General features: G+C 35.4%; 1 protein-coding gene across 8 annotated transcripts in view; it reads right to left on the reverse strand.

Moving 5' to 3' along the window:
• Dmd (dystrophin) overlaps positions 1-26599 on the reverse strand; it is a 2257783-nt gene that overhangs the window by 1431528 nt on the left and 799656 nt on the right. For all 8 annotated transcript variants that reach the window (XM_085684598.2, XM_085684595.2, XM_087902601.1 and 5 more), the window contains 2 exons: positions 9039-9227; positions 6289-6470 (listed from right to left, as the gene is read on the reverse strand). In XM_085684598.2, the coding sequence (XP_085540724.2) occupies positions 6289-6470; positions 9039-9227 (371 nt within the window). The remainder of the gene's footprint in view (positions 1-6288; positions 6471-9038; positions 9228-26599) is intronic.

Here is a 26599-nt window from a genome sequence, read left to right on the forward strand (position 1 = left end):
CTCTGCTAGTCCTGTCCTCCTGCTAGTTCCTCCTAGCTTCTTTCTCTAGCTTCTTCTATTCTAAGAACTCTTATTTTTCAGGATCCTTGAAGTGACAAATAAATCATAAGAGTTGCCTTTACATTAGTCAAAATCACATTTCTAGGATACGGAATTAAGGAAATGAGCCATTGCCATGGCAATATAAGATCCCAAGGACAGAGGAGCTAGACCATGGCCAGATTGGTGGGGGGCACAGTGCCCAAGAAAAACTTTGAGACATAGTTCTATTGTTAGTAGACTGGCAAGCAAGGAATTGACATGCTTTCCTTAGTAACCTTGGTTGGACATCTGTGGCTCTGACCTTGTACATAGCTGTAAGGTTTTAAACTTATGATCTATTTACAAAGCCTTTAGTCTAGTTTCAACTTGCTTTGAGGTGAAAGACAGCTAATTATGTGCAGTTAGTCTGAGCAAAAGAACAAGGCAGGCTTTTAAGTGTCCACAGTCCTTGTGGGACAAATAGATGCAGTTATGAAGCATGTCTCAGGAAATATTCTATATATCAAAACTATATAGCTAAACAAAAAGTCATCCCCTTGACCACCCACAGATATATGCGACCAGCAGATGGAATATTTTCATGAGACAAAAACGTAAGCAGTGGGAAAACACCCAAAGCTATTCCAGGGAAGAAATAAAGTGGGTCGACACCTGAATCATCAGTTGCCATATGCTGTGTATTTCCATGGCCTCTGATAGTAAAGAGTAATGCAGTCTTCCTGATTAAACACAAAGTAGATCAGCAAATTTGCAGATGCTACTACAAAACACGGACAAATATTAGGATACTTTGTAAGTGAACTTCAGGTGAGTGGGGATGGGAATATGAGTGACCAGGTTGGGGAGAGAGAGGGAGGGGGAGAGTAATGAAAGAGATGACTGAACAGAGGGGGGGCATTTCAGGGTTCGTTTAAAGCCCTGGAATAAGGGAATCTCGCAAAAGTCTACAAGGATGACCCAAGCTAAGTTTCCTAGCAATAGCAGGCATGTCGCCTGAACTGGCATTCTTCTCCTGGACTAGGCAATACAAGTGAAGAGACTGGTATGCTAATTCGGTCAAATAACCTTTGAACTACAGTCTGTCCTGCTCATGGGATATGCTGGGGTAAGAGTGATCTAGAGATTGAGGGAGTGGCCAACCAATTGCCAGTCTAGGTTAAAACTCATGCCCAAAGAATAAAGCCACCATTGACATGCCTCACACCAGGACTTACAGGCTACATGATCCAGAGACCTAGGATAAAACCAAACATGACTAGAGGGGAAAATGACAATGTGATGATTTCTAATGATATTCTGCTATACTCATACATTGGTGTCTAGTCCAATTGTTGTCAGAGAGCTTTCATCCAGCAACTAATGGAAACGGTTGCAGACCAACAGCCAAACATTAGTCAGAGCTCAGGGAATATTGCAGAAGAGGGGAGCAAAGAATATGAGAATACAGAGAGGGCAAGGGAACTACAAGAAAACCCACAGAACCAACTAAATTGTGCTCATAGGGCCCCACAGAAACATAACTGACAACCAGGGGGCCAGCATGGGACTGACCTGAGCACTCTACATATATCTTACTGTTGTGTAGCTTTGTCCTCTTGTGGGACTCCTAACAGTGGGAACAGAGGTTGTCTCCAACTCTTTTTATGCTTCTTAGGACCCTACTCCTCAAACTGAGTTACTTTGCCCGACTTGAAGACGTGGGGAGGTGCTTAGTCTTACAGCAACTTGATATGTCATGTTATGTTGATACTCATGGGAGACCTGTTCTTTCTGAAACAAAAATGGAGGAGTGAATTTGTGGGTGCGAATATAGGGGGTAGGGAAAGGGAATGGGAGGAGAGGAGAAGGGGGAAACTCTGATTGGGATGTAAAATAAAAAAGTTATAGCAAATATATAACTGTAATTTTTAAAATTTGAATTTAAACATTCTTCTACTAGGTATGGGTATTGTTGACACTCTACAATCATATTTACTTATATAATAATAGAAACCCATCTTGATGGATAATTTCACCAGTATGGAACGTGTGGTAAAATGTTTGGCATAAGTGAATATATGATAAATAATTCTTAAGCAGGTGACTAATATAACTTAAATATTAATTAAGCGTGAAATATATGTATAAAATTCAGAAATATAAAAGTTAAATTCAGAGTTAATTTATAAATCAGTCTACCTCTACTAGACCTGATAATCTTGATCCGCATATTAATTTAACTTGAATCTGTACTAATTATAAGTGAGAGTACAATCAATTTACTACAGGTCAAATAGAGACGTTTCTCTTCTAAACCTAATTTCCTTCTACCTTGGGACATTTCTCCTTGTTTTTTCCTAGTGACTGAACTATTTTTATGGCTTGTACCCCACAATTCTTTGCTTAGTATTTGTAAATAACCTTCGATCTGAAATGTAGCCCCTGTTTTGAAATAAAAAGTATGTTTCACTCTCTAAATACACCCCATACCTTCTTTTCCTTTTCAATCATCTGTTAGAATCACATGACAATATATGGCTTCATATTCATAAGACAGAGTTGTCTTTTGATAAGTAAATCAGTACTGGGAATATAGTAGATAATAAATGTTATTTAGATGGATAATTGCATGAAGAAACTTAGTTTGCTAATTAGTGTTATTTATCTTCAGATGAAAGCATTCTTCCAAAAATGCTATACTCTAGTTTATATATATTCTAGAGATTCCAATTTTTTGTTTGTAATTAAAACTCTATGAGTGGCGTACTTTATAATAGTGTAATCATGGATGTCCATATTTTGACTCATCAGTCTACACTGTTAAAAAACAACATCATGGTCACATGTACTTAACCTCATTTGATATTAAAATGTGTTAAGAGACTTACTTATATTCCAACCAATAACATCGATTATCAGATATTATCCTTATTACAAATTCTTGCTTTTTCAGAATCTTTCTATTTAAATAATCACCTGTGGAAGAAATCATTAACATGCAGGATTTGAATGTAACATTAGCAACAACATTTTTAAACTTTAAAGGAAATTAAAATATTTTTTCTTTCTAAATTGATATAAATATGAAGACAGAATGTACAGTAAATAAATAAATAAATACTAAACGCAATGAAAACAAGGAGTTTTACAACATGCATGTTATGATGTTCACTGCTTGAAAATTCAATTTAAAAATTACATCTGTATGTATAATCTCATTAAATATGCAATATGTTAATTAATTGGTGAGAAATATGTCCAGTATTTGTAAAGACATATTTTTCTTTCCATTCAAGGTGCTTATGGTAATTCATAATAATTTTTATTTTATTCCTTATGTTTTATCCAGATACCATTCATATCTCTCCTCCTGCTCATGATGTTAACCGTAACATAACTTCTCTTGGTCCCCTTACTGGCTTGCTTTCACTTTCCCTTAACTATCGCAAAGGTTTTGTTTTCTTCCCTGCATGTCATAATCACAATTATCATAGAAGCTGATGGAACTTGCTCTGCTTATCTTTATTATTCCTCCTGGAAATATCAGTAAATCTCCTCTGCTCTCTACAGGTTGCTTTTTTTCAATAAAATTAATTAGTTTATTCACAGAGGAGAAAATCTTGTGTTGTCTCCATGCCAGTTATCTTCTTGTGCTCCCACAGTTGGAAATTTTGTCTTTTTCTTCTTCCTTTCTATCTCTTGCCTCCTACTATCCTCGGGGTATTATACGGTACAAAAACCAAACAAAACAAAGATCATTTAGCTCATTTTTCAACAGATTTCTAGCTCAAGAATGCCAGCATGCAGTATCCTGTTTCATTTTAAAAATCAGTGGCACTTTGTTTTTTCCTTTGAATCCCAAAAAAGTGCTTTTAGAGATGTGTTTGGGAAAATTATCAGATTAGTGATTATTAAATGCTTTATTACCTTATGTCTTAACAATATTGCTGTGTAGCTTTCACAGAGTTGATTTATTGTCATCAAAGTTGAGATATGAAAAGGAGAGGAATCAAAAAGGAAAGTATCAAATCAGTGTGGCAGTTTCTCAGAAAATTGGGAATCAACCTTGCCTTTTTTATAATCATCTAAAAAGATGAACAAAACAAAACCCCTAAAATATTCTCTAAAATTTAAATAATGCTTGTTTTTGCTGTTGTTCTTATTACCAATTGTAGCATGGAGTAATGTTGTCATTTTAGGATTCAAATCATCTAGAAGGATGCAAATGAACATTTTGTAAATGGTAAAATAAAATACATAGAATTTTAAATCTAGGTTGAATTTATATTTTCTGGCAAGTAAGTCTCAAAGTGTAATTAATTAGTTATTACAAGCAGCATGTATCACATTGTTTTCTTCTTGAAAAAAGAAATTATATAGAAAAAGATGCATGTGACTATAGGGAAGGTGGTGCATATGAGAGTGGCTTTTTTAGATAATTGAGTTTTTGAGGCTCCCATGGTTAAATTGCAAATAGGATCCGTACCCTACAAACTGTGGACATCTGACTAAAATTTGACAGCTCTCTGTCTTATAACTTATGGTGAAAAATATATGGAATAAAATATTTTCCTGTGGGGATTTAGGGATTGCTGGCTTGATGATAATTTTTACTGCTAGTGTTAATTAAAACAATTGTACTGATAACAACAGGGCAGTCATTGTCAATGTGTAGATACTAGTATATTCTGACTATATTCTGGCTTCAAATATATAGTTGTGAAATTTTTCTATTATAATTCATGCCTTACTTATTCTTTCAAAAAATTGAGAACAAAATATGTTTTCTACTCCCTGTTGCCACACCTTAATTTAGTACAGGCACAGCAGTCCTCTCAGCATATCTAACAAGTTTCATGGTTCTAATTTAAAGCTTTAAAACTTCATAAACAATAGCTAAGTAAACGTAAGGCAGTGGGACAATTTTCTTATCTTAATATATTCAAATCTACCATTTGCACTTCATTTCTTAACATTTAAATATAAATCTAGCTTGTCTCTCTAGGATCGACATGGATACACACACCAAACAATATAAATCAGAGCAACACATGCAGAATGATGAAATCTGCTTGTTACCTTTGTAAGAAATAGGCCAATTTCATAAATTTCTTAAAATCTCTTTTTTTCAATAAGTCAGACATATTCTTAAACTGATTCACAGTCACATCTTGTTTGAATGAGGATTTTTCACACACAATTGAGAAACGTGTCTCCATGAGTATATTCATGAATAGATGAGTAATGCTTTGAATGATGCTTCAGAAGAGAAGGTTCCTGTCACCCATTTCTCATCAAAGATTTTATGCACATGAGGTTTCATGTGGTTTTATGGCTGCTCCATTCATACTGCAACCTTTGTAGAATGTGTTAAAATTTTAAATAGAATAAAATTTTGACAATTCTCCAAAGCTTAGTTATGTAGATAGTCATCTACCTACTCAACATCTGTACTACACTTGCTAAAGTGTATACCTTTACAGTGAAGACATGAAAAATATAGCTATAACATCTCAGAATACAAAACAAAACTGAAAAGTCTTATATGCCTTAGGTTGAGAATCAGATTAAGGTAACAAACAATATCAAAATTATAGCAAAGAGCCTACAACTTGCCAGTTTTTTTTTTTTTTTGAGATGGACCTTCACAGGCCTTGACACCCCTGATGGCTCAGTGGTTAACTTAAGAGAACTTGCTGCTACTCTTACATGGTACTAGGGTTTCAGATCCAAGGACCTCTGTAACAGCTTAGAAACATCTGTAATTATAGTTCTAATGGTTGTGATGTCCTCTTCTGCCCTCCAAAGGCATTAAATATATACCTGTTGCACATACACTCATACAAACACTCATATACATAAAATGAAAATAAATAACTACATAAAAATACTTTTTTTCAATGTCAGAATGTCAGTATATTGCTGATGATCACCACCTGCTTTGACCTTCTAATTAGCTAATATTTCAGACATGTAATACTAAAATTATTGTTTATTATAAACCAATAAGGATTCACATGGAAGCAATTTATAAAGGATCATACTTATAATACTAGTTACTCTGGAAGTTGAGGCAGTAGATTGCAATTGCAACATCAAATTTGCTTTATAATAAGTTCAAGGCTATCTTTGGAAGTTTGGTCAGACCCTGTCTCAAAATAAAAAATGCTAGAGATATTGCTCAAAGATAAGGTCATGGCCCATTACATATAAGTTGCTATGTTCAACACACACATGCACACACACATATACAAACACACAACTTACTTGCTTTGTTTTTCCATGCTAGCTACCCTGAGGCACTCCCATCTTGAATTTAAGAGATTCATTTGTTCTTGCACTTCAGTTTCCTCATCTTCTGATAATTTTCCTTTTCCAATGATTTGACTTCCTAACTGTAGAACGTTACCAACACGTCCTTGATGGGATGTCAAATCCATCATGAAACCCTGACAAAAAAGAAGTTGATTATAACCAACACTTGAAGAAATCATTGGGAATTTATGTTTGCAGTTTTAAACCTGCATCCTTTAAATGTATATTCTCATTAAGTATATCTTCATTTTTATATCATGAAATTCTGCATCACTTTAAATATGTGGTGTGGGAGAATTGTCTTTATTCTGTCAATGATGCTTTAAATAAATGCTGATTGGCCAGTAGCCAGTCAAGAAGTATAGGCGGGACAACCAAACAGGAGGTAGAGGTGGAACAATGAGAACAGGATTGTTGTGGGAAGAAGGAAGCTCTTTTCACAGTCCTGCCTAGATCACAGATGAAGCAGGATGTGACCTGCCCCTCTGAAAAAGGTACCGAGCCATGTGGCTAGCATAGATAAGAATAATGGGTTAATATACATTACAAGAGTTAATAAGAAGCCTGAGCTAATGGGATAATCAGTTTTATAGCTTATGGAGACCTCTGTGTGATTTTCTTTGGGGCTTACCAGATGTGAGAACAGGCAGGACAGAAACCCCAACAAACAGGCCCTCTCACTACAGAATGGTGCCCACATGGACAACTGCATCCACATAAAACCTGAGAGAGCATGTGAAGTAATTCTAGACAGAAATGAATAGAGTAAAGCATGGCTTCTTGGTAGTAGCAATTTCTTGAATCTGCTCTCATTAAAGAGAGGCTTCCTGACTCAGCTTTTAGCTGCTAAACCCTGCAGCTCTTTAAGAGGTCCTGCCATAAAATACTTAAATGGTGTTGATAAAAGCTGACCACATGCTTGTTGGTTTTCAGTGCTATCAGGGAAAAAGCAACAGTGTTTTAAAATGCTGACTTTCTAGGCCGCCCTGCCAGGGCGAACTCTGACTCTTTCAGGCAGGCGGTCCGACTAGGGAGCATTTGAGTGTGGTTTGTGAGCACGCTGCTGCAGTTTGCTTGCTGTCAGGGACCTTGAAACACCATAGAGTTGTAGCAATAAACATGGCTACAGTCAGTACCTCCACCATGAGGCTGAAATCTCATAAAGCTAAGGAATGGGCTGGGTCCAGCTATCAAAGCCACAGCTTTAATCCTACCTATATTGCTTAGTAAATTAAAGACTCATGTGGTATGAAAAAGAGAGAGATATTTATACAGTAAAGAGAGATTCAAAGTTGAAGAAAACATCAAAATGGTTTACAGTGTGTTAAAAATATATGCAAGTTTGGGAGAGTAAAGAAAGAGGCTAAAGTTCTTAAAACAAAAAGAGAGTTGTTGGGTTTGGTGTCACACGCCTTTAATCCTAATGCCTGAGAGGCAGAGGCAGACAGATCACTGTGAGTTCAAGATGTGGTAGCACACACCTTTAATCCCAGCACTGGGGAGGCAGAGACAGGGGGATCTCTGTGAGTCCAAGGACTTCCTGGTCTACTGAGTGAGTTCCAGGACAAAGATATGCAGAGAACCGGTCTCAAAAAGCCAAAAAGTAAAAAGTTGTGGATTCATTCTGAGTTAAGAAAAATCAGGTTTGATCAAGAAAAACCACCTGAGAAATCTCCAGTAGGAACAGATGGCCTGAATGTCTGAGTTCTACATTCAGAACAGATTCAAGACTGCTGTCTGAGATGAACAAGACTCACAGGAGACTACAGTCAGGACTTGATCATAATTCTAAATTTTCTTTAGGTCCCCATAAGATTATCAGTACCCCTAAACAGCAGGAAGTACCCTGGAATACTATGCCCACATTGCCCAAAAATGAACTATGGATATTTTTCTTTGTTTAAAAAAAGAGGGAGGAGTGATGTGGGAGAACTGGGCAGGACAGGAACCCCAACAAACAGGCCCTCTTGCTGCAAATATGAATTTGGAAAAACTGATTTTTGGACAACTTCTAAGGAAGAATATCCTAAGTCAAGCACTTCAAGAAAGAATATTTATTAAGATGCTCACACGAGTACCTTCAGAAAAATTAAATAAGCAGGAAATAACTGCACACGCTTTTTGTTCCAGCACAAAGGGCTGGACACAATGAGGCAAGAGGATACCCATTATATCAAGGCCAACCTGGGTTATATAGATCGTATCAGGTCTTCTAGAAATATTTAAAAGACCTGTCTCGAGTGAAGAGAGGAAAGGGTATGATATGGGTAACACTCTAAGCATCTGTATACTCTCAGGAAATCTTGCTCACTGAGAATCCCTCAACTTGCTACCACACATGTCCTCATGATGTGTCTTAGAACTGTTATGCATTATGATAAGTAGGTTCTCTGGACTGTACTTCCGAAAGAGGACTTAGATTTGCTCTGATATAAAGGAGAAGGCTGTAGTTTTGATTTTTCTAAGAGCCATTCATTGCAAAGCCACTACCGACAGAGACTTGTCACTCAAAGCAGAACTTCAAATATTCCTGCTTGCTCCTATCCAAAGCACAGATGTGATTTGTTAATATCTCAAAATTTAACACACAGAAAAACAAACATATTTCTAATTAAATGTATTATTTTTTCAAAACAATAGGCAAAAATATTTGTCACTGTAAATCATTGGCTTTAACTTCATGCATCAGTGTTTTGCTTTACCTCATGAGTATGGAACTGTTCTTTCACTTTTTCAACATCATTTGAAATCTCTCCTTGGGCTTGCAATGTGTCCTCTGCAGAGAGAAGCCATGAGAGTACTTCTTCTAAAGCAGTTTGATAACTATCCAGGTTTACTTCAGTCTCCATCAGTGAACTGCCAAATGCTTTATCTTCAGGAGCTCCCAAATGCTGAACAATAAAATAAATTGGATGTTATACAATTAATGGTTTTGAAGACTGTTTCAGTACATTAAATGATAAATTAAATGAAATATTTAAAATGCAAGAAATGTCCACTTGCACTATCAGAGGCATGAACAGCAAACACAACGTAGTGAGCCTGCATTTTACCATCATCATGAACACACAAAGAAATTCTCAAAGGAAAGTTGAAATTCACACCAAATTAATATTTTATTAAAGCTCATCTGTATTACACTAAAGAGTGATCCAGTGCATCATGTTTTTATGTTGAATCTTAAATGCTATAAAATGGCATCCATAAGTTCTTTTTTTATTCATATATATATATATATATATCAGCTACATGTGTAAAAGAATGCATTAAAGTATTTTTTTAAAAAAATCATTGAGCCTATAGTTCATAATCCTACAGAAGCTAAGTAACAAGGTGAACTCGAGGAAAAACATACATAGAACCTCCTGGAAAGAGAAAATAGATAGGATCACCTGACAAAGATAGGAGCATGGACATGGGGGGAAAAGGAAGGATTGAAGGGGGAGAGGAGGGGAGAAGGGGAGGGTTAAAAGAAGATTAAAAGGAAGATTAAAAAAGATTAAAAAAAATCTTTGAAGACATATCTGAAGATCCCAACAGTATATCACTTGTATCACACATTTAATACCAGAACACATATAAGTATGAAATGTTATAAGAAAAATATAAAGTGTGCTTCATCCAGTTCAATTAGACTGATATTAAGCAAGATGTCAGTTTTCTTAGACTACCTGCTAGGCCACTAAAGTTAAGGATAAATGTGTTTCAAAGTACTCATGACTCTAAAGAGAGAATCTAATTACCTTTAAAGTGATTGATAGAAAGTTATCACAAAGTGACCTCATAAACCTTAATTACTCTCCTATTCAATGGCATTTACGGAAAAGTAAAGAGATGAATTATATATTCAAAGTGAGAAAGAATTTTGCTGCAGAGGCTGTAGTGTGTTGTGTGACAGTGACTTGCCCCGACCTCAATACAGACAAGGTAGTTTACAACACAAAATATTGACCTCTAATCCTGGGGTAATGGGGAAGATTCTGCTGTTATACAATTGATAGCTTACATTGGCCAATAACCAAACTAAACAACAACAAACCCCTGAATACATGAGAAATTCTGAAAAATATTTTTTTAAAAAATAAAGTGAATGAATAGTATGTTTCTGTACTTCAAAAACCTGAAAAAGAACATACTCAAAACGGTTTCACCTAGAACTTTGAGACATAGACAAATATCTGATTGACTTAAGCAAAGAGAAATGTGCATTACCACTTAGGGTATGTTTTTGCAATTTCCTTCTTTAATTTTCACTTGACACTTAACTGTGGAGAGTGTTTTGAGAGGAAGAGGAACAATAGAGCAAGGAGTGGATTTAAGCTGTAAACCTTTCAGAAACTGCCTTTCCTTTGAGTGCTCCCAGAAAAATAGTCACTCTTGTACTCAGGCTCTGTTTATGGGAGTGCAGCTGAATATTTTTCACTTATCAGGTTGCCCTACACTAGTTAGCTCCTTTTACAGGAAACGAGTACAACATTTATGAAGGTATCATGACAACAACTACTGTCATCTATGCTTAACTTCAATGATCAAGGATATTGACCATGTCCTTGATTACTGAGGTAACATTCCAAGATAGCCAACACTTATGCTGAACTCAACGATACACAAAGGAAATGTACAACAATTCACAGTCTCTTTTTCAATCTAGTCCTTCATCACCCAGCTAGATGAAGATGAGACTTAGAATATAAGCATAGCAGGAAGTTAAATAAAAACAACTGGATTTACTTTGTGCTTCCACATTTTAATGAGAATGAAATCCAAAGGAATGCAGCCATTACAAAATGCAACATACATAATCTAGTAATTATGATTACTAGTATTATAGCAAACATATTTTTGCTTTCATAGCTGTAACTAAAATTATACAGTGGAAAAAAGAAAGCACCTTCAACAAATGGTGCTGGAATAGCTGGATGTCAACATGAAGAAGAATGAAAATAGATCCATATCTATTGCCATGCAGAAAACTCAAGTTCAAATGGATTAAAGACCTCAATATAAATTCAACCACACTGAACCTGATAGAAAAGAAAGTGGGAAGTAGACTGCAACACATGAGCACAGGAGACCACCTCCTACATATAACCCCAGTAGCACAGACAACAAGAGCAACAGTGAAAAAAAGTAATTTTTTCAAAGAAAATATCTTAAAGTTAAATTTAAGCAGGGATAAAATGTTTAAAATTACACCCATATAAACCATTACTCATATTTCTAAAGTAATCTATACATATATATTTTAATCTATACACATGATATTATGATTAAAATTGTCATCTGGGCTCTGAGTGATCTTTTCTTTTTATATATAATTTTGTTTTAAATTCTAATCTGCAATTTATCAATAACTTGAAAAATTATTTTGGTAAGTTATAAGCAAAATAATTTAAAATTAAACAAAATTAAGATATCAGTCTGTTGCTTACACTAAGAATTAGTGTTATGTTTAGTTGTTTTTCATAGGTTTGTATAACATAAATATATGTATGTCTAAGTAACATGCATAAGCATATTTTATCTGAGTCAAGATTTTTTCATAGAGTTAATGAAACAAAATTTAAGTCTTTTAAAATTTAAGGCACAATAAATTGTAAAATGAAAAAATATCTGACTTAACTACACATTTGTGTATTTTCAATAGACTACTCTGAATAATATATACTTTTTACAATGTCTTTCATTGTAGATTATTGCAGATTTTGAAATAAATCAACATTAAAGAGAAATCTATGATTTTAGTTTCAATATCTCAGTATATGTTTCATCATCCTAGAACTTCATATTGAACCTGAGTTTGTGAAAAGAGCTCATATACGACATCCAAATGAGCTTCCTAGAAATGATGATCTTTGCTTTATACAGTTACATGCATTGGGAAAGCAGACAGTAATCATTTCAAGAATTATTGCCAACTAGAAATAATTTTCTTCCTAAGTTCCAATCCTATTTTATTTAACTTTCTATCTTTATCACGGTATTTTTTCATAAACTACATTGTCAAAATAATAATTACAAGAAAGTCTAAATAATTAATGAATGAAACAATATTTTCCTGTTTTCAAAAATTTATGGAGTAAAACTCTACTTTGTCTACATATTTTAGCTTTAAGTACCCTCTTTTTGTACGATACAGTAGTAGAAACTGTAACCTATGTGTCTCTTGATTATATTGTTCACACATAAACATGGAACAGTAGAGACAGAGTGGTAAAATTATGAGAGAAAACAGGTGGAGAGCAGTTTTTAAACCTGCAGTGTTTAATATTAACTTGGGAAAAGGATTTTATGTACAGTTTATAGTAATGGATATTTCTAGTAATAATTTATATTACTTCATAACATAAAATACTATTATATGAACTTGATATGCAAGTATCTTTAAACCCAATTTCTATGATTTTAGATAAATCACACAACCTTTCTATATCTTGCATTGTCCATCTGTGAAAAGGGAATATAAAAGTACGTACCATTAGATTTGTTGAAAAGGTTATATTAGGTAATGAATATAAAATATTTTACACACTATATATTCCAAGAAATTCTCAGCAATCCTTAAATTTCTAGTGTGATATTAAATGACATGGCAAATAATTCTTAAGAGGAAATAGTTGAACAAGCTACATATTTTTCTAAGGTATTGTTTTGGCTATTTAAACTGATACATGTCTTCAAATGCTTATGGAGACACACAGAAACAAGAAATGAAGAAGCCACAAAGCATTAGGAAAAAATAGATAGGATATTTCTAGTGAGAGTCATCTACCACTAGCCAGTTTTTTATGACCCATTTGAAACTGGTAGTTTTTGACAATGTTCCCAACTTCAAACCTCAAAATGAGATACAATATTTAGCCCGCTTAAAACTAATGTTCTTTTATTGCATTCACTTTGAAATTATTCATTCTTAGTTTATTTAAATGTGTCGTAATTCATTTTGTGTGACCTAAGTTAGTGCATACATTGTGATTATTTGTGTTGTCCATAATCTTTTTATCACTCAATGAGATATTAATTCTGAGCTAAAGGATTACAGCTGGATAACCAAGTACAGCATTTAGTAAATAAGAGCCACAGTTCAGAGGAATCATGATTCATATCTGGAGATATTCTTGCCTATTTCCTTCTGTTTCTTCAGAAGTCAAACGTAAAAGCAGGGTTTTAAGTATGAAAGATGATTACGGAAGTAATTCATGAGAATTTAATCCATCATACAACATGTGAACAGCATTCAATCTAATGCTACCAATAAATAGGCTGTTTTTAATCCTGTTTTTGCTTGAATGTATTTCAAAGGTAAGTCTTTTTGAGTATTCAGGAAAAAAGCATAACTTGCTTTATGACAAAATTAAACCACAATGAAAAATAAAATTTACTACATATATAATAGCAACAGATTCTTTTATTTCTTGAGTTGTTAGTGCCAATAATTTACCAACAATTTAATGCACATTTTATCACTTTTCATGGCAATATATCTGGATAAGAAGGAAGAGTAGGATGAGGAAATATGAGTAGCAAAATCTCATAAGTGACTTAAAGTGAAAAAGGTAAGTAACAGTTCATAAATTTAAAGTCAATATTCTTTGAATGGAAGGAACATATCTTCCCACAATCTGGGAATAATTTCTTTATTGAAGAAAACAAATTTAAAATCAATTATAAAATATTTCAATAAATCATCTGAATAATAATGTGCACATATAGGTAGCATTTCTACAAGTTCAAAGTCAATGGTTTCAAAACCACTGAGAAAATAACTTCAGTATAGTATATGAAACTATCTCAAATCTATATAATTTTAAAATTTATTTGATTGTCATAGATCCTGAAATACTACTGATAAAGTCAAGGGAAGATATAATAATCAGTTTAGGTTATGGTGTGTATCTTCTATTATTGAGACAGGAGCTTTGAACAAAAATAAAGACTTTGAGGTTATGTGATATGCAACAACTCAAATTCTATACCTTCTTTTAGAGAATTATTGGTTTTTCACACTTGTTGTCAATATACTGACATTCTTCAGTATTAGAGACTTTCTCACAGAAATGTTGTAGTGTGATTAGTATCTTTAGTTTAATAAGAAATATGTAATCTCTTTATACATATTTTATACATAAATGAGTATATTTATCTGTAAATTACAGTCAAATCCTATTAAACAGAATATTCTAGAGTCAAAAATATTATTTCTGATATCCAGGAAACCCAAACTATGCTGGCTGACTTTTATTCCTCTAATATCTGTCCTACTCTGTGTCATAGGCATGGTTAAAAATTAAGGACACATGAGGAGTTCTGTCCAGAGAGGTGAGTGAGTGCTCGCTGGGGCCGTCTGTCCTGGAAAAGAGCACAGGCCCCCCCCCAGCTTCTGCAGCAGGGCCTTTCATGTTCCACGGGACTCCTCCCTGCCCACACTGCCTGTGCCCTATTGTCTCCTCTGTCCTTGGAATACCAGATGTCCCTGTTTCAGTGCTGAGGAGTTCTATCCAGAGAGTGCTGAGGAGTTTCATCCAGAGAGGAGGAGATGGGTAGGTGACAATGCAAGAATTCCTCCAACAACATGAAAGGCAACATGACATCTCCAGAATCCAGGGAGCACAAAACTATAAGAATTGAACACCTTACTCCTGAAGAAATCGACTCTAAACAGATCTTTATGAAAATAATAGAGGAACTTAAACAGGAGGTGCAAATCTGCTGTAAAGAATTGGAAGATAAGTATAACAAAAAGATTGAGGAAATGAGTAAAGAAATGGAAGAGAATTATAACAAAATGTTTGAAGAAATGAGTAAATCCGTAAATGAAATTCTGGGAAACCAAGGAAAAACATTCAAACAGGTAATGGAAACAGTTCAAGATTTGAAAACTAAAATGGAGGCAATGAAGAAAACACATACCGAGGGCCTGCTGGCTATGGAAAATCTAGGTAAACGAACAAAGACTTCAGAAACAAGCATAACCAACAGAATACAAGAGATAGAAGAAAGAATCTCAGACTCTGAAGACACCATAGAGAAAATAAATGCTCTGACAAAAGAAAACAGAAAATCCAACAAATTCTCATCACAAAACATTCAGGAAATGTGGGACACAATAAAAAACCCAAATCTAAGAATAATAGGTGTAGAAGAAGAAGAAGAATTGCAGATCAAAGGTCCAGAAAATATGTTCAACAAAATTATAGAAGAAAACTTCCACAACCTAAAGAACGATATCCCTATGAGGTTCAAGAAGCATACAGAACACAGAATAGACTGAATCAAAAAAAACATCTCCTCTCCATATAATAATCAAAACACAAAACATTCAGATTAAAGAAAGAATATTAAGAGCTGCAAAAGAAAAATGTCAAGTAATTTATAAAGGTAAACCTATCAGACTTACACCAGACTTCTCTATGGAAACCATGAAAGCCAGAAGGTCCTGGATAGAGCTACTGCAGAAACTGAGACCATGGATGCAAGCCCAGACTACTATACCCAGCCAAGCTATCATTCACTATCAATGGAGAAAACAAAATATTCCAGGATAAAAACAAATTTAAACAATACGTAGCTACAAATCCAGCCTTACAGAAAGTAATAGAAGGAAAATCACAACACAAGAAATCCAACATTCCCAACACCGCCTACCATAACTCAGACATCTAGCGACCCTTCACAAGCACAACTCAAAGAAGGGAAACACATACACTCTACTACCCCCCCCACCAAATAACCGGAGTCAACAACCACTGGTCATTAATATCACTTAATATCAATGGACTCAATTCACCTATAAAAAGGCACAGACTTAGAGATTGGATAAGAAAACAGGATCCAACATTCTGCTGTCTACAAGAAACACACCTCAACCACAAAGACAGACATCTACTCAGAGTAAAGGGCTGGGAAAAGGTTTTCCAAACAAACGGACCTAAGAAACAAACAGGTGTGGCCATTCTAATATCTAACAAAATTGACTTCAAACTAAAATCAATCAGAAGAGATGGAGATGGACATTTCATACTCATAACAGGAACAATTCATCAGGAGGAAGTCTCAATCCTGAATATCTATTCCCCTAATATAAAGGCACCCACTTATGTAAAAGAAACACTTCTAGAACTCAAGGCAGTCATCAAACCACACACACACTAATAGTAGGAGACTTCAACACACCGCTCTCACCAATGGACAGGTCAATCAGACAGAAACCTAACAGAGAAATAAGAGAATTATTGGAGGTATTGAATCAAATGGACTTAACAGATATCTATAGAACATTTCACCGAAATAGGAAAGAATATACCTTCTTCTCTGCAGCCCATGGAAACTTCTCAAAAATTGACCACTTACTCGGTAACAAAGCAAACTTCGACAGATACAAAATATATTAGTAACCACCTGTGTCTTGTCAGATCACCATGGATTAAAGTTAGAATTCAAAAACAATGCTACCCCCAGGAAGCCAACAAATTCATGGAAGTTGAACAGTCAACTAATAAATCACCCCTGGGTCAAGGAAGATATAAAGAAAGAAATTAAAGTCTTCCTTGAATTTAATGAAAATAAAGACACAATATACTCAACCCTATGGGACACTATGAAAGCAGTGCTAAGAGGAAAGTTCATAGCACTAAGTGCCCAATTAAAGAAAACGGAGAAAGCACACATTGGAGACTTAACAGAACACCTGAAAGCTCTAGAAAAAAAAGAAGCTGATTCACCCAGGAGGAGAAGAAGATTGAAAATAATCAAACTGAGGGCTGAAATCAACAAAATATAAACACAGAAAACAATACAAAGAATCAATGAAACAAAAGCTGGTTTCTGGAGAAAATCAACAAGATTGACAAACCCCTCTACAAAGTAATCAAACGGCAGAGAGAGAACATGCAAATTAATAAGATCAGAAATGAAAAGGGGGACATAACCACAGACACAGAGGAAATTCAGAGAATCATTAGATCTTACTACAAAAGCCTGTATGCCACAAAATTGGAAAATGTAAAATAAATGGACATTTTTTTCAGATAAGTACCATATACCAAAGTTGAACCAAGACCAGGTGAACAATCTAAATAGACCTGTCAGTCGTGAAGAATTAGAAGCTGTTATTAAAAATCTCCCTACCAAAAAAAGCCCAGGACCAGATGGTTTCAATGCAGAATTCTACCAGAACTTCCAGGAAGAGCTAACACCTACAGTCCTTAATGTATTTCTCAATATAGAAACAGAAGAGTCATTGCCAAACTCTTTTTATGAAGCTATAGTTACCCTCATACCAAAACCACATAAAGACGCAACCAAGAAAGAGAATTACAGGCCAATCTCACTCATGAACATCGATGCAAAAATTCTCAATAAAATTCTGGCAAACAGAATCGAAGAACACATTTAAAAAATTATCCATTATGATCAAGTGGGCTTCATTCCAGAGTTGCAGGGATGGTTCAACATATGCAAATCTATCAATGTAATCCATCATATAAATAAACTGAAAGAAAAAAACCATATGATCATTTCATTGGATGCTGAAAAAGCATTTGAAAAAATTCAACACCCCTTTATGATAAAGGTGTTGGAGAGATTGGGGATACAAGGATCATACCTAAATATAATAAAAGCAATATACAGCAAGCCAACAGCTAACATCAAAATGAATGGAGAGAAACCCAAAGCCATTCCACTAAAATCAGGAACATGACAAGGTTGTTCACTCTCCCCATACCTCTTCAATATAGTGCTTAAAGTTCTAGCAATAGCAATAAGACAACATAAGGGGATCAAGGGGATTAAAATTGGAAAGAATGAAGTTAAACTTTCGTTATTTGCAGACGATATGATAGTGTACATAAGCGACCCCAAAAACTCTACCAAAGAACTCCTACAGCTGATAAACACCTTTAGTAATGTGGCAGGATACAAGATCAACTCCAAAAAATCGGTTTGCCTCCTATACACAAAGGATAAAGAAGCAGAGAGGGAAATCAGAGAAACATCACCTTTCAGGATAGCCCAAATAGCATAAAATATCTTGGGGTTACTCTAACCAAGGAAGTGAAAGATGTATTTGACAAGTACTTTAAGGTTTTGAAGAAAGAAATTGAGGAGGATACCAGAAAATGGAAAGACCTCCCCTGCTCTTGGATTGGGAGAATCAACATAGTATTAATGGCAATTCTACTAAAAGCAATCTATAGATTCAATGCAATCCCCATCAAAATCCCATCAAAATTCTTCACAGACATTGAGAGAACAATAATCAAGTTTATATGGCAAAACAAAAAACCCAGGATAGCCAAAACAATCTTATACAATAAAGGAACTTCTGGAGGCATTATCATCCCTGACTTCAAACTCTATTACAGAGCGACAGTATTGAAAACAGCTTGGTATTGGAATAACAACAGGGAAGTCGACTTATGGAATGGAATAGAAGACCCGGATATTAACCCACAAACCTATGAACACATGAATTTTGACAAGGGAGCTACAGGTATACAATGGAAGAAGGAAAGCATCTCTAACAAATGGTGCTGGCATAACTGAATGTCAACCTGTAGAAGAATGAAAATAGATCCATATCTATCACCATGCACAAAACTCAAGTCCAAATGGATTAAAGACATCAACATTAATCTGACCACTTTGAACCTCATAGAGGAGAAAGTGCGAAGTAGCCTACAAGATATAGGCACAGGAGACCACTTCCTAAGTAGAACCCCAGTAGCGCAGACAATAAGAGAATCAATGAATAAATGGGAACTCCAGAAACTGAGAAGCTTCTGTAAAGCAAAGGACACTGTCAGTAAGACAAAAAGATTACCTTCTAACTGGGAGAAGATCTTCACCAACCCCTCAACAGACAAAGGCCTGATCTCCAAAATATACAAAGAACTCAAGAAACTAGACACTAAAACTCTAATTAACCCAATTTAAAAAATGGGGTACTGAACTGAACAGTGAATTCACAATAGATGAACTTCGAATGGCCAAAAGATACTTAAGGTCATGCTCTACCTCCTTAGCAATCAGGGAAATGCAAGTCTAAACAACTTTGTGATACCATCTTACACCTGTCAGAATAGCTAAACTCAAAAACATCAATGATAGCCTATGGTGGAGAGGATGTGGAGTGAGGGGAACACTCATCCATTGTTGGTGGGAATGCAAACTTGTGCAGCCACTGTTGAAATCAGTTTGGCGGTTTCTCAGGAAACTGGGAGTCAACCTCCCTCAGGACCCAGCAATTCCACTCTTGGGAATATACCCAAGAGATGCCCTATCATACTACAAAAGCATTTGTTCAACTATGTTCAGAACTGTGCTATTTGTAATTGCCAGAACATGGAAACAACCTAGGTGCCCCTCAATAGAAGAATGGTTAAAAAAGGTGTAGAACATATATACATTAGAGTTTTACTCAGCGGTAAAAAACAATGACATCTTGAATTTTGCATGCAAATGGATGGAAATTGAAAACGCTTTACTGAGTTAGGTAACCCAGACCCAAAAAGAGGAATATGGTATGTACTCACTCATAAGTGGATTCTAGCCATAGTTAAAGGTCTTTGAGCTTATAATTTGTGATCCTAGAGAAGCTAAATAAGAATGTGAACCTGAAGAAAATCATATAGTTATCCTCCTGGATATTGGAAGTAGACAAGATTGCCAGGCAAACTTGGGTGCACGGGGGGTGGTGGGGTGGAAGTAAGGGGAGATGGTTATGGAGAAGGGAGAGGGGGAGGATTGGGGATGGCTTGGGGGAATGAGATGGGGGGGGAAGAATGGATATGGGAGCAGCGAAGTATATATCTCAACTAAGGGAGCCATTTTAGGGTTGGCAAGAGACTTGATTCTAGAGGGGTTCCCAGGTCCAAGGAGAGGTCCCCAGATTGTTCCCTGGGCAGCAGAGGAGAGGGTGCGTGAACTGGCCTTGGCCCATAACCATACTGATGAATATTTTGCATATTACCATAGAACCTTCATCTGGCGATGGATGGAGATAGAGACAGAGACACATATTGGAACACTGGACTTAACTCCCCAGGTCCAGATGAGAAGCAGAAGGAGGGAAAACATGAGCAAGTTAGGCAGGACCAGAGGGAACCTTCATTTGATGATGGATTGCAATAGAGATGGAGACCCACATTGGAGCACTGGACTGAGTCTCCAAGGTCCAAATGAGGAGCAGAAGGAGGGAGAACATGAAAAAAAAAAATCAGGACCCCGAGGGGTGTGTTCACCCACTGATACAAGGGAACTGATGGAATGAGAGCTCATCGGGGCCAGCTGGACTGGGACTGAACGAGCATGTGATCTAACTGGATTCTCTGAATGTGGCTGACATGGGGGCTGACTGAGAAGCCATTTACAATGGCACTGGGTCTTCTTTCATCTGCATTACTGGCTTTTTGGGATCGTAGTCTGTTTGGATGTTCACTTTCCTAGACCTGGAGGGAGAGGGGAGGAACTTGAACTTCCCACAGGGCATGAAACCCTGACTGCTCTTAGGACTGGAGAGAGAGGAGGAGAGGGAGTGGGGAGGAGGAGAGGGAGTGGGGGGAATGGGAGGGTATGGGGAGGAGGTGAGGAAGTGGAAATTTTTATAAACAAACAAACAAATAAACAAACAAATAAATAAATAAATAAAACCACCAGTGATGCACACTGTATTCCCTTGGCAATGGCAAACTAGGCTGAGAAATTCACAGGTTCAGTGGAAGATTTTTGGTCCCATATAAATTTTCTCTTAACATCTTTAAGTTAAAGTCTTAAAAGATGGTGTATACCACTAAAGGTACATTATTAGTATAATGAAGATGATGAAATTTAAGAGCAAGAGTTAAATACATCTAGGTATGTCAACATGTATCCAACTTCTAAGCATTTGGGAGATAGAAGTAGGTTAATGGGAATTCAAAATCATTGCAACCAACTTGAAAGATCTAAGTCAGTTTGAGCCATATGAGATATACTGTATCAAAACAGCCATAAAATTACATGAAACTAACTATATAAAATTGTGTATTTTTTTTTAAATCTACGCTATTTTGTTTAGTCGTATAGTTGCCAAGTATATAGGTCATTGGCACGTATATATACATGCATCATACACACAGACACATGCATGCATGCTTGTGTATACACAGAATATTGTTTTGAAAATACACATACACCAATGACACAAAGAAAGCACATTTTTTCCAGCTTTTACTCATAAAACATGTTCAATGTATTTCGTGAAACAAATACTAGATAATGTGTCATGGGATTTGTTTTATCTTTGTCCTGGTCTGGCCCACTCTTGAGTAACTCTAAAAAAGTCATCATGGTTTGTGTGTTAAATATTTTTTCCATTCTAATGCTTCCTAATTTCCTTATATACATGTTAAGAATATGAAGTATTACAGAAAAGGACATTAATGTTAACATGGGAACGGACTCACAGACAAGGAAGGAGTGCTAGTCAAATTATGAAGTTTAAGATTCATATAAAGTAAAATTGAGGTGATAAGCCTTTTGTTATTCAAGACTTTCTTTTTTGTAAGACTGGATGAATCATGTTTTTGAATGAAAAACATTCTAAGACAGAAATAATGTCACTTTTTTGTCATTGTTTATAAATGCTACAGTTCTCTACTGATTGCCATGTCCAGAAATATTTTTGAATGTTTTGTTTCTTTTGTATTCTAGCATGCATCCTGTTGTCGTGTCTATTTGTAGAAACATTCATTCTACAACTGTCAGCTGGGATGTAAAAGCACTATATGTTCAAGAGTCATATACTGTTACAATTCCATACAAAGACGTTATTTCTCTAGAACACAACCATGTCTACAAAGATTCATTTGCTATTGCTCACGAGGTCCACATATGTACGACTTATCAGGCATGCATTGCTACTAGAAATCACTTGCTGTGGTTCTGGAAAAAAGTAATGGAGGGAACCAGCTGACATAGTAATCGAAGCTTTAAAATGACTATCCACTGTGAGTTTGCACAAAGAATTGCACTTGGGTCTCATGGGTGCTTGGAGAGGATACATATGTCTTTGTTCACAGAAGTACTGTCAATAGCAGTATCAGTGTGTGGTGTCTTTGAGAAATCATTAATATGGCTCTGTCCACACAATATATAGATGAGCAATGATGGAACTGTTAATATTAAAGGCACATATTTTCACATTAATAACAGTACATTATAAACTAAAACAATTGAATTTTATAATTAATACTATGGTTGTATTGAAACTCAAATAAGTATCATTTCTTAGATATGATAAATGCCTATGAAGTGTTTGTCATTTTAAAGTTATAAAAATGATTATTTCATAGTCATGTATGCAATAGATCCCCCAAAGGAAGAGTATGAATATTATCAGCTCCTACAATGATTGGAACACTCATTTGAGATTTCTGTATGATTAGTGAGAGCAAGCTGTGAAAAGAATATATAATTTTGTTAATGTGAAAACACTTAAGAAACTTAACAATAATACATAAGCAAATTATATGTACTTGTCCGATTAGTATTTCAGTATTTATAGGGTGACTCTAAGCAGACAAGTGTTTGGGAGTTTTTAACACAATGTCATGTACAACTTGTGAAAATAGTGGGGCAGGGGGATGAGGGAGGACTGGATAGAAAAGAGAAGGGAAGACTAAAACCCTGTGTTCTTATATTAAAGTCACAAAATCACTCATAAAAAAATAAAAAAGAAAAAAAGAAAGAAGAAAAATTAAGGACACATTTTGATATTGTGGAATATAAATTATCATTTTCAATTTGCTTGCAGCTGAATGTGACATGTGATCATTTACTAACTAATGGGTAGAAGGTATGAACATCAGTAAGACATGCAAGAAATGAATATGGCCTCCTCTTTGTCTTTTCTTCCTTTTCAAAAGCCCTAATGCATGCATGGCATGTTAATTCTTAAAGACAGAGATATAAAAAGTATTACAGTACAAAAGCAAAGTAGACTTTGGGTCATGAATGATGAAGATATAAGCATATTTAATTACACAGAGTTTAAGAAAAATAATTCTTAAAGAGAAAGAAACTTGGTTCTTAACTATCATATTATTATGGTTTTCATTAGTGAAACACAGCACATGGCCCATCTAAAAAATTAAACAATAATTTAAGTTTGTAAAATCTGAAATTTCAATATAGAATCTACTTGTAAAAACTAACATATTATTTAAAAGTGAATTCTTAACCTTAAAATTAGACATATTTCTGATATAATACCCTCTTTCTCATATTCTTAATGAGGTAGGTCACTTTACTTCATTATTTTTTAATCTTCTCCATCTCTCTTTCTCTCTCCCTCTTTCTCTCTGTCTCTTTCTATATGTGTGTGTGTACATATCAACATAACTTCAAGTGTTAATTTGTAAATAATGTATAGAAAAATAAACCTAAAAATTAGTAATAGCAAAATAGAACAACTAAAAGAATGTGCTTTTAAATTTACATGAATGTGCTCTTTCAGTATCAAGTTGTACTGTATATGTTCTTCTTGTGATAATGTAAAGTTATGCACCATTTATTTGATGAGATGAAGTATGGTACATGATGTACAAATGATGTGGTATTTCCCTCTGTATGCTGTGAATACCATTGTTTAATAGAGAAGCTGCTTTTGGCAAATGGCTTAACAAAATATAGCACGATACAAGAAATATATATATATATATAGAGAGAGAGAGAGTGAGAGTAGGCAGAGTCAGAGAGACACCATGTAGCTCCCAGAGGAATAAGGCATAAGCCACCAGCTGGAACCTTACCAGTAAACCACAAGACTCATGGTAAAATATAGAATAATTGAAATTGGTTAATTTAAGATGTAAGAGATAGATAGAGACACACTTAAGAAATTGGCCAAACATTATTGCAAATAATATAGTTTCTGTGTAATTATTTGGGGTCTGGGCAGGTTGGAATTGAACAATAGCCTCTGCCACACAAAATGCCAAACTAATATGGTCTAAACCATTTGGGGCTGATGCCAGTCACCCACTTTGGGTCTTAATGCACATGTGCCCACCTGGGGTTGGGAGGAATGTAGCTGAGACCATGCCCTTAGCTCAGCGCCCAACACCACCCCAGCCTGGGCAGGTGGCCAAATTGGATTTGCTAATAGTACACAGGCAAAAGGGCATGGCAGATTCCAGCCACCATGCACAAATATTTCCAGGCTGCGCATAACAGATTTAGTTATTGCTGCAATATAAAAGTTTTATGTCCTGCATGCAACTTCTCAGAGTTAAAGTGGTGAGTGTGGGTCCTACCCAGTAGTCCCAGAGCTAATGGCAATGGTACTGCTAAAATATTAAAAGGCAAAGAGAGGTGCAGCCAGCATCCAGAGGCACTGCAACCAAGCTGCTTACGATTTTAAAAGCACTCCTGTTTGTAAAATTATTCCAGATACACAATAAAGACAAATTGAGATTAAAAAAAACTTCTAAATGGGTCTCAGTGTTGAATAAATGTGTGTAGGCTTGGGAGAGAGAAGACAAAGAATAAAGAGACAGTAATAAATATTAAAGTTTTGAAAAGGTAATAGAGTTAGAAAATAAGAGACATAAAGATGGAATATACATAGAAAGTCTGGATTATGCATATTATTGAGTTTTCTTTGAATTTTTTGACTGCAGAAAGACATTTGATTCTTGGATTCTTAGGACTGCTAAGCTAAACGAACTTATATTTTAAAGGTATCTTGACTTCAAAGTTTGGGTTGCTTTGGAAAAGAGGGTCTGGATTTTTTCCAAAGAGGATGAAAACCTGTGGATTTCTTCCAGACTAATGTGGTCTGATGGACTAAGACCCTCTGAAATGTCTCCATGAACCCCAAATTATCTTGCTCAACCAAAGACAGGAAACAGTTTGGAGAGAAATATGTCCAAACGCTCCAAATATTGTTTATAATTTTTTTTTACCTTTAAAGGGGGATATGCAATAGTGATGAATACTTTGCATTGGTATGGATGGATCTTGGGATACAAATTTAAGGTCAATTTTGTTATATGTATATTTATGCTCTTGATTAAGGTATTGTGTCTGGGAAGCTCATTTAAAAATGTGATGTATAATTAAGAAACAAAGGTTAATAAATAATCATCTATAATATTCAAATTTCTAGTCATGTTAGGTTTTCAAGATATATAGAGATATATTTCAGTTAGATAGGAATTCTTCAAACCTTTCAAAAACCTTCAGAATATGGCATTTAAAATGTTTTAATAATTTAGGACTTTTCATGACAATGAGACACATCTGCTCCTGGCAGCACCAATTTACTTCAAGAGGATATTAGGCATTGAAGAGACCCCTTATCGAGTTTCTTAGTCATTTGTGTATTGTGGAAAAATTATCTCAAGGCCTGTACCTTGAGGCCTGTAGGACAAAGAAAAGCCTGGCTCATTTTTGAGGGAACCAAATGAGGATGAGACAGCAAAATCTAGGTAGAATCCCCTCCAGCCAGAGGGGGTGGGGCTTGGCTGTCTCTCATTGGCTGGAAGTACCGCCACATCACAGCATGTCACTTAACCTATATAAACTGACACTCACAGTAATAAACTTTGTTCCTTCTTTGACTTGACTTCCTATTAGGTATGATTGTCCTGCAGAATGGGCAGATAGTGCACTCACCTTTCCCTGGGTAATAAAGGAGTCTACAGAAGCCTAGCATTTGGGCAAAAATTGCTCTTGCTTGGACTGCTTGATGTTAAGTTGTATGAACTAAACATGCAAGACCCTCAGAATAATGCTTGCCTAAAGGTGAGACCATCCATCAGGATTCCTGCTTCATGAAAGAATCTGCCAGCCATTCTGCAGGACACAGAAGAAAGTGATTGACAAACTCCTAATATAGGTGAAACTGTCTTTGAAATTTTCTGCATCATGGAAATGTATGCTGGATACTATGAGCCTATAGGCTGAAGATGAGTGCCCCAATGTTACAGAAGCATTTTGGGCGACTGTTCATGCAATGAGATGTCTTTATCAAGTCTAGAGTTTTAGAAGTTTCTTATCATGCACTTCCTGTTAACTTAGGTAATATTCTATCCTTCTGTGGTCTTTGATGGAGTTGAAGAATAATTAGTTATAGTTTTCCTTATTTATGATAAAAGATAAGGTAGATATAAATATTTTAACTATATAATTCTTGCTTGATACCTGTTTTATTGTATGTAATCTTGCCATGTTAAAGTTAAAATCTTTCTTTTTATTTAGACAGAAAAGTGGATATGAT

The sequence above is a fragment of the Myodes glareolus genome, chromosome X (assembly GCF_982192425.1).
Source record: "Myodes glareolus chromosome X, mMyoGla1.1, whole genome shotgun sequence".
Taxonomy (NCBI): domain Eukaryota; kingdom Metazoa; phylum Chordata; class Mammalia; order Rodentia; family Cricetidae; genus Myodes; species Myodes glareolus.